The sequence below is a fragment of the Mesoplodon mirus genome (assembly GCF_964341445.2).
Source record: "Mesoplodon mirus genome assembly, chromosome: 12".
Taxonomy (NCBI): Eukaryota; Metazoa; Chordata; class Mammalia; order Artiodactyla; family Ziphiidae; genus Mesoplodon; species Mesoplodon mirus.
In genome coordinates this window covers 42,718,706-42,727,617 of record NC_138988.1, presented here as the reverse complement: position 1 = coordinate 42,727,617, position 8,912 = coordinate 42,718,706, and the positions used below count along the sequence as shown (strand labels likewise).

Here is an 8,912-nt window from a genome sequence, read left to right as displayed (position 1 = left end):
CGGTCTCTAGCGCCCTCTGCCGAAGCATCTCTACGTTTTGCGATTCTCGAACTAGAAGGTGCAGGCCAGACTCCTGGGGGTCTTGCTAAAATGCATATGCTAATTTAATGGATGTGGGGCGGAGCCTGGGATTGGGCGTTTTAATCATATTCCCACGGGAAGCTGATGCTGGACCACACCGAGTGACAAGGATTGAAACTGCTAGGCAGCGAAGAGTTATTCTACAACAGCAACCACAGTACCACAGTCAGCCTTGGACACCGGTCCAGCAGTGCTCCTTGGAAAGCCTAAACCTAACACGGAAAGCCACCCACCCTCGGGAGAAGGCTGTCCGTGGCTCGGCCGGCGGCCCCGCCCCTCAAGGCCCTCGCGGAGCCTCAATTGGTCACCCCTCTCACGTGAGCGTCTCATCACGTGAGGCCACCGTCCAATCGCGGAGCGCTCTCGGCCCAGCCGGTGGCTGGCGCGGCGGCCGCACGGAGAGGTGGTGGCGGGCACCATGGAGGGAAGGTCTCTGTTCGCCGGTGGAGGGGTGTGCGCGGCTGCCTACCCCGACGCCTCCGCCGGATTCCCCCCGCACCTCCAGGCGGGAGCGATGCGGCGCCGCTTCTGGGGCGTGTTCAACTGCCTGTGCGCCGGCGCGTTCGGGGCCTTGGCTGCCGCCTCCGCCAAGCTGGCTTTCGGCAGCGAGGTCGAGCCGGGGGCGCTGCTGCGGCGGGCCGGCGGGTGGGGCCGGGGCAGGAGGGGCGCTACGGGGCAGCGGGGCTTCGGGATGGAGCGGGGCTGGGGGCGCAGGGGACCGCCTCACCCCCGCTGGCCTGTTTGGCCCACTTCGCAGCCGGGCACTACTTACTTACATCGTGGGCAGGAAGGCATCCCTCGACTCCATATCACGCCCACCCTCGTCCATTGTAGGTGGTAAGAGACGTCGGGGACTGAGGCTTGTTCCCTTACCAGGGACCTAAAATCTGTCCTCCGACTGGGCTAGTTCACTCTCGGGGAAGACGCACACCTCCTACATCCACTCTCTACCTCTCCTTTTAAGCCCTTTGTGCCCGAACATTTCTCTTCACGTGACTCTAAAGGTGAGACACCTGTTGCCCATCTCTTTAACTCCGTAGTTAATGGCTGTTTTTGACTGGTCTCCCCTGCTGGCGGAAACTTGGGAATTTGGGATATCCTAGGTATAAGGGAGACTGAGAGAAGCATTCTGGACATAACCCCGATGTTGAGAGCTCCTTAACTGCCTCCCCATGTCTGCTAAAGGTGTACCTTTGCCTCTCCCATCGCGAGTCACAGCCCACCTTCTGATTGTTAAAGAGATTTCATTGCATCTGCAGCCCAGGGTTAGGCCCTGACCTGGACAGTATACAGGTTGATTCTTTAGGTTTAAGCTAATCCAGTGGGAGCTGCCATGCTCGAGGTTGGTATCCTGTTGGGTGTAATTCTTGGAGTAAGTGGTCCAAAGTAAGATGAGTGACTATGAGCCATCAGGTTTTCTGGTCTTCTCAGTTGTGCATCAGACCTTCATAAGCCTTTACATAAGCAGGCTGGCACTGGCACATAAAATGCTTCTGTGTAAATTATATAGAGACACTCCATCCTCAAGACTCTGTATATTCAGCTGCTGATGAGAAGTAAGAGGATGAGGTATAGATGGGCACCATCCCCAGGGGAAGCAGCTCTGTCTGCAGGCAGGTTTATAACTCAAAACCAAGCAAGGGGTCTACATATCCTTTGTGTAGGAGGCTTCTAAAGATCCTCTCTTCTTTCAGTGCTCTCCTTTAAAAAAAAAAAAATCTGCAAGTTCTCCAAGTGATGCCTGGGGTCACCAGTCAAATAGTCCCCCGTGTGGTTTCCTTAGGCATGGCTGTGTCCTAGTTTAGATCATGGAGCCACACTTCCTGGGCCTGAATCCTGGCGGCTCCCCCCAGCTGTGGCGTTTTAGGCAGGTTACTTAATGCTTCAGGTTCTTTATCTGTTAAAATGAGTTAAGGAATAAATGAAAATGCACTTAAAACACTTAGCACAGGGCCTGGTACAGAGTAAAAGCTCAAGAATGCCCAGTGGGGGCTTCCCTGGTGGCGCAGTGGTTGAGAGTCCGCCTGCCGATGCAGGGGACACGGGTTCGTTCCCCGGTCTGGGAAGATCCCACATGCTGCGGAGCGGCTGGGCCCGTGAGCCATGGCCGCTGAGCCTGCGTGTCCGGAGCCTGTGCTCCGCAACGGGAGAGGCCACAACAGTGAGAGGCCCGCGTACCGCAAAAAACAAAAACAAAAACAAACAAACAAAAACAAAGAATGCCCGGTGGGACCGGCCTGAGTGGGTTTTAGCCTTCACAGAATGGGGGTGGGGGGTGGGGGGTGGGGAGACGACTAATTCATGCTTTACCTGATCCCGGGAAGTGACGACTCCGCCCCTGATTTACTCATCCCTCAGACTGAGCAATAACCACTTGGCCTGCTGAGACTGAACTTCATGCACTGGTCACTGTGAGGCCAGTAAGGGACTGGTGTTCAATAGAAGATAACTGGTATGGATTCGCATTTTACTTCTGCCCAAGGTCACATGGCTGGCAAGATGGCCAAATAAGTGTCTTCTCTGAGGTTGTTTCAGCTATTAAATGGGTGTGCTCCCTACTGAGGGTTAAGTGAAGCCCTGTGCAGGAAAGCTCTGAGGACCCCCAGGCTGTGGTGGCCCGGCTGCCAGCAGTAACCATGACCCTGGGTGCTGTGAGGGGGTCTGCCGGTCATGCTGCCCAGGGCTGGCCGTGGCTGCAGTGACACTTTCTCCTGCAGGTGAACGTGGGCTTCTGCATCTTAGGCATTATTGTGATGGCTACCACCAATTCTCTGATGTGGACGTTCTTTAGCCGGGGCCTCAGTTTCTCCATGTCTTCAGCCATTGCATCTGTCACAGTGACTTTTTCAAATATCCTCAGCTCGGTAAGTAGCCTGAGCGTACAGTCCCTCTGTCCCAAACCTGGGTTCTGGGAGGGTTCTGGGTGGGTTGTCCTTGGGCAACCCCTGCTTTCCACATAGGAGAAGGGTCAGGAACTGAAGCAGAGGTTGGGCTGTGTCTTGACTCCCAGTGGCTGCTCCTCTAATCTCTAACTTGGAGGAATTCTCAAGTTAGATGGGCATGAAGTCCAACTGTCAAAAGCCTACTTGCTTGCTGCTCCTCAGGGGTCTGTGAACTCAGGCAAGAGATGTGGAGGGTCGAGGTTCTTCTCTCCCAGGTGGGGCTGAGCCAGTCAGCCCTGCAGTCCAGGCAGGGAGGACTTGGTGGACCAGCTGTGTGCTGGGCCTGGCTGCCAGCCTCTGCTGGGCTTTCTTGTGCACTTTGCTGAGTCCGATGCTGTGAGGAGGTACCCTCCCCACTTCTCCAGGTGAGATATGCTGAAGGTAACAGATGGGTTTCAGGCCCAAGACTTCCAGTTCCAGACCCTTCCTCCCGCCCTAGGAGGGCACTCAGCCACAGGGGAGTCAGGTGGTGCCCACCCACCGTGGTTGCATCCTGCGGGCACGTGCCTGCCCAGCCTCACAGCTGTCTCTGTCCTGCAGGCCTTCCTGGGTTTTGTGTTGTATGGAGAGTGCCAGGAGGTTTTGTGGTGGGGAGGAGTCTTCCTCATCCTCTGCGGACTCACCCTGATCCACAGGGAGCTCCCACCACCCAGGAAGCCTCTTCCACACAAACAGCAGTAGCACCAGCGGGCTGGGCGGACCCGCTGGAAAGACAGTGATGGCGGCTCAGGCTCAGGTTGGCGTGTGGGGACTGCTTCTCAGGGCGATCTGGGTGTGCAGCCTTCTGACCCTCGACCAAAGAGAGATGCTTCCCAGGGAACCAGGCCTGTGACCGAGCAGCCTTGCGGGTGGACAGCTCCGGCTTCTGTCAGGGGAAGTACACCGCAGCAGTGTTCTGCCCGAAGCCTTCTCGGTCCGTCTGCTCGGTGCTGTTGATTCTCACGCTCCACAACCCACCCAGTGAGCCATGGCAGGTGTGGGAGACCCTGGGGTTGGTGGGCTTCCTGTATGGACTTGAAACCATGCTGTAACTGCAGTCCTGTTGCCTAACAAAGGCCAGTCATGGAATTTTGGAATCAGTGACTGGTGGGGCTTTCGACAACTTCACACTGATATGTCAGGCTGTCAGCGTCATGCTTCTGGATTATGGCAAGAGAAGGAAAATTAGATTAATAAATACTTTTTTTGTAAGTTAAAACTGCCAGGTGTGGAATCTCAATTCTTTCCTACTTTTTTTCCTTCCCTAATTTTTTGGAGTAAGAGCAACCAGGGTGAGCTGCAATTCCCGGAGTGGGAGTTGAAACTCCTCCCCCTGCTTCCAGGCCTGGGGCTTGACTGCTCTCTGCCTGCCTGCGTGGTTCCTTCCTGACTTCACCCAGGCTGGCGCTCTTCAAATTCAGGAGCATCTGTCCATTCTCTTGGTCCCAAGGAGAAAAGCTTGACCTTACTTTGGGGGCCTAGTTTTATTTTACTTATTAGGAAATGAAACTGGCCCAGAGGTTGCTCCCACCCCCTCATGTTACCTCTTCTGCCTTTTGGTCCCGTGACTTTTTTGTATCTTACGCCACGTGAATCTAATTCCTAGTTCAAAACAGTCTGTTTTCTGCCTGCACCCTGTCCCCGTGCATAACTTCAAGTGTGATGCTCACCTGCCCCAGTTCCCTGGGGCTCCCCTGGCTGTCTGAGAGCCCTCTCAGCTCTCCTGAGCCTGACTGCCGGCCCCAGGAGGTCTACTTTCACATCCCCTGCAGGAGAGAAGGCCTTCTTAGCCACGAGGCTGGGGGAGAGAAGGGTCGTGTCCAGCTGGCCCCTCCTCCCCACGCACACAGCACCTTCATTGCTCTCCTCCATTACTCGTGGCAGTGGCCGGATGCTCTCCAGAGCTGTTCTGTGGCTCCCAGTGACTTTGCTGTGACCCAGCCCCCTCTCCAGCTGCTCCCTTGCTGCCTCCTTCCCTCCCCTACTCACCGTGCCTGAGTCACCCACACGTCTGCATCTCAGAATTTCTCGAGGCCACCACAGCCAGTCGTGCCTCCATGCTTTTGTGCCTGCTTTTCCCTTTGCCTTGGATTCCCTCCTCCTTCCCCTGTCCCTAGAAAGCTCCTCCTTCATATCCAACAGGGCACAATTTGCTGCTCTTTCTGAGCTCCCACAGGGGCCAAGGCCAAGCTGTGATTCACAGAATGGTAATTGACTAGCCCCACTTTGACACATTGAAGCCTCCCAGCCTCACTGGGAGGGAGTTTTGTTTTTTTTTTTTTTTTTTATTTACTTTTGGCTGCATTGGATCTTCGTTGCTATGCGCGGGCTTTCTCTAGTTGTGGCGAGTGGGGGCTACTCTTCATTGCGGTGCGCGGGCTTCTCATTGCGATGGCTTCTCTTGTTGTAGAGCACAGACTCTAGGCGTGCGGGCTTCAGTAGTTGTGGCACGCGGGCTCAGTAGTTGTGGCACACTGGTTTAGTTGCTCCACGGCGTGTGGGATCTTCCCGGACCAGGGCTCGAACCCGTGTCCCCTGCATTGGCAGCTGGATTCTTAACCACTGCGCCATGAAGGAAGAAGCCCAAAGGAGGTACTCTTGTTACTCTCATTTTAGAGGTGAGGAAACTAAGGCTCAGAGAGGTTGGGTCATTTGCCCAAGGTCACACAGCTAATGAACGTCAAATCACTGTGTGACTCCAGGGTTTGCCTCTTTTCTTTTCTTTTTTTTTTTTTTTTCTTTTTGCGGTATGCGGGCCTCTCACCGCTGTGGCCTCTCCCGTTGCGGAGCACAGGCTCCGGATGCGCAGGCCCAGCGGCCATGGCCCACGGGGCCAGCCGCTCCGCGGCATATGGGATCCTCCCAGACCGGGGCACGAACCCGCATCCCCTGCATCGGCAGGCAGACTCTCAACCACTGCGCCACCAGGGAGGCCGGGGTTTGCCTCTTAATCCGTATAAACATCCTGCCTCCCACTTCAGCACATTAAAGCCCTGGAGAGGTCCTGTGGATGAGAAGCCTGTTTTACAGTGTCTAATAGCACTCCCCAAATCTCACCTCCTACCCCTCTGAAGGTGATGCTCCCTGGAACACTCTTCACATCTCCCTGGTCAAATCTGACCCCATTATTCTACCAGTGAGGAAGATGAAGGCCATTCAAGGCTCTGCAGGGTGTGTTCACATATGTGAGTCAGGCACCCATCCAAGGCCAGCCGTGAAGGCTACTGAGAGCTGGTGGCCTGGCCTCCCTGAGCAGTTCATGAAAAGGGCAGGAAGAAGTCCATCTCGGAGCAGACGTTGCCACGAGGGGACCCAGCCTCCCATCAAGACGCCTGCCGGATACATAAAGATGCTTGAGGAGGAGGAGGCGGCTCTGGGAGATGGAGCAGCGAGCTGGAGCACGGAGCGTGAGTGAGGGAGCTGAGCCGCCTGCCCGCCCGCCATCGCCTCCCCTCCGTAAGCAGGAGCCCGGGCTGGGCCCAGCATGCTGCCCCAGCCCCTCCCGCGTCGTCAGGCCGTGAGGGCAGCGCGCGAGCCAGGGGGAGGGGAAAGCGAGCCAACGAGCGCCAGGAGGAGGCGGCTGACGAGACCTCAGAAAAAGAACAGCAAGAAGCAATTGAACATATTGATGAAGTACAAAATGAAATAGACTTAACGAACAAGCCAGTGAGGAGATTTTGAAAGTAGAACAGAAATATAACAAACTCCGTCAACCATTTTTTCAGAAGAGGTCGACATTGATCGCCAAAATCCCAAATTTTGGAGTAACAACGTTTGTTAACCATCCACAAGTGTCTGCACTGCTTGGGCAGGAGGATGAAGAGGCGCTGCATTATTTGACAAGAGTCTAAGTGACAGAATTTGAAGATACTAAATCAGGTTACAGAATAGATTTTTATTTAGATGAAAACCCTTACTTCGAAAATAAAATTCTCTCCAAAGAATTTCATCTGAATAAGAGTGGTGATCCATCTTCAAAGTCCACTGAAATCAAATGGAAATCCAGAAAGGATCTGACAAAACGTTCAAGTCAAACGCAGAATAAAGCCAGCAGGAAGAGACAGCATGAGGAACCAGAAAGCTTCTTCACCTGGTTTACTGATCATTCTGCTGCAGGTGCAGATGAGTTAGGAGAGGTCATCAAAGATGATATTTGGCCAAATCCATTACAGTACTACTTGGTCCCGGACATGCATGATGAGGAAGGTGAAGAAGATGAAGATGATGATGAGGGGGAGAAAGGAGAGGAAGGTGAAGGAGAAGATGACTAATGGAACACTGATGGATTCTGATCTTCCTTTTTAAATTTTCTCCAGTCCCTGGGAGCATGTTGCAGTCTTTTTTTTTTTTCTCCTCCTCCTCCTCCTGTGTTCAGTAGCCCTGTTTTTGAGGTCTCTTTTCTTCTTTTTACCATGGCTCACAGCTTATTTGGGGGGAAATACCTTGAGCAGAATTCAGTGGGAAAAGAGTCTCTACCCCTTTCTGTTCCAAGTTCACTTTTATCCCTTCCTGTCTCAACAAAAACTTTATGGAATCAATACCACCATGCTCTGTGGGAAAAAAGAAAAACCTTCTGCTCCCTTAGCTCTGCTGGAAGCTGGAGGGTGCTAGGCCCCTCTGTAGTAATGCATAGAATTCTAGCTTTTTTCCTCCTTTCTCTGTATATTGATTGGGCTCAGAGATTACACTGTGTCTCTATGTGAATATGGACAGTTAGCATTTACCAACATGTGTCCGTCTACTTTCTCTTATTTAAAGAAAGAAAAAAAAACTTTAAAAAATGGGGTTATAGAAGGTCAGCAAAGGGTGGGTGTGAGATGTTTGGGTGGGTTAAGTGGGCATTTTGACATCATGGTTTCTCCTTTGACATGTTTAATTGTGATGTTTAATGGACATCCTTGTAGTTTAAGATGACACTTTTAAAATAAAATTCTCTCCTAATGATGACTTGAGCCCTCCACTCAATGGGAGAATCAGCAGAACCTGCAGGATCTTATTTGCAATTGACATTCTCTATTGTAATTTTGTTCCTGTTTATTTAAAAATTTTTCTTTTTGTTTCACTGGAAAGAAAAGATGATGCTCAGTTTTAAACGTTAAAAGTGTACAAGTTGCTTTGTTACAATAAAACTAAATGTGTATACACACACACACACACACAAAGCGCTTGTTGCTGACCCAGACCCTCTCACTCTCAACTCAACAGATGTGCCTGCAGGAGACTACGGGACACAATGAGATGTTTGTCTAAGAGGAAGGTTTGTCATTTTTCAAAAAGCAGAGAGATATGTGTCTCCATCTAAGAAGATGGGGAAGTGTTCACTGTGTCTCTTTACTCATTTCAGAGGTATCAAATCTTGATAAGAGAATGAACTGTGTATCTGAATTTGTCTTTCTGGTGTGCACCCTGGATGATGGGTTGGAGTTTGTTTGCTCTGGAGCTGGCAATTTGACATCCATGTTAACAGCCAATGGCCTGATAGGTCAGTGTTAGTATTTTTTTTTCTGGTTTTAGAATTTTACTTATTTCTTTTTAATGTGTATAATTCAATAGTTTGTTACTATATTCACAAAGTTCTGAACCATCACTACTGTCTAATTCCAGAACATCTTATCACCACAAAAAGAAACCCACACTATTAGCAGTCACTCTCTATCCACCTTCCCCCCAACCCTCTGGCAATCACTAATCTGCTTTCTGTCTCTATGGATTTGCCTATTCTGGACATTTCATATAAATAAAATCACACAACATATGGCCTTTTGTGTCTGGCTTCTTTCATTTAGCATAGTATCAATATTTTAAAGGCGCATCCATGTTGTAACATGTATCCGTACTTTATTCCTTTTTATGACTGAATAATATTCCATTGTGTGGATGTACCACATTTTGTTTATCAGTATATCTTGT

General features: G+C 51.4%; 1 protein-coding gene and 1 pseudogene across 2 annotated transcripts; both read left to right on the top strand.

Moving 5' to 3' along the window:
* The first annotated feature begins 468 nt into the window (after positions 1-468).
* TMEM42 (transmembrane protein 42) lies at positions 469-4,220 on the top strand. The gene is made up of 3 exons (XM_082638514.1): positions 469-691; positions 2,799-2,945; positions 3,564-4,220. Exons 1-3 carry the CDS (start codon positions 500-502, stop codon positions 3,702-3,704), a joined length of 480 nt encoding a protein of 159 aa, XP_082494640.1. The 5' UTR covers positions 469-499; the 3' UTR covers positions 3,705-4,220.
* Positions 4,221-5,571: 1,351 nt separating this feature from the next.
* LOC309813114 (protein SET-like) lies at positions 5,572-7,555 on the top strand (annotated as a pseudogene). The gene is made up of 2 exons: positions 5,572-5,594; positions 6,419-7,555. The product of its transcript is annotated as a protein SET-like (transcript).
* The last annotated feature ends 1,357 nt before the right edge of the window (positions 7,556-8,912 follow it).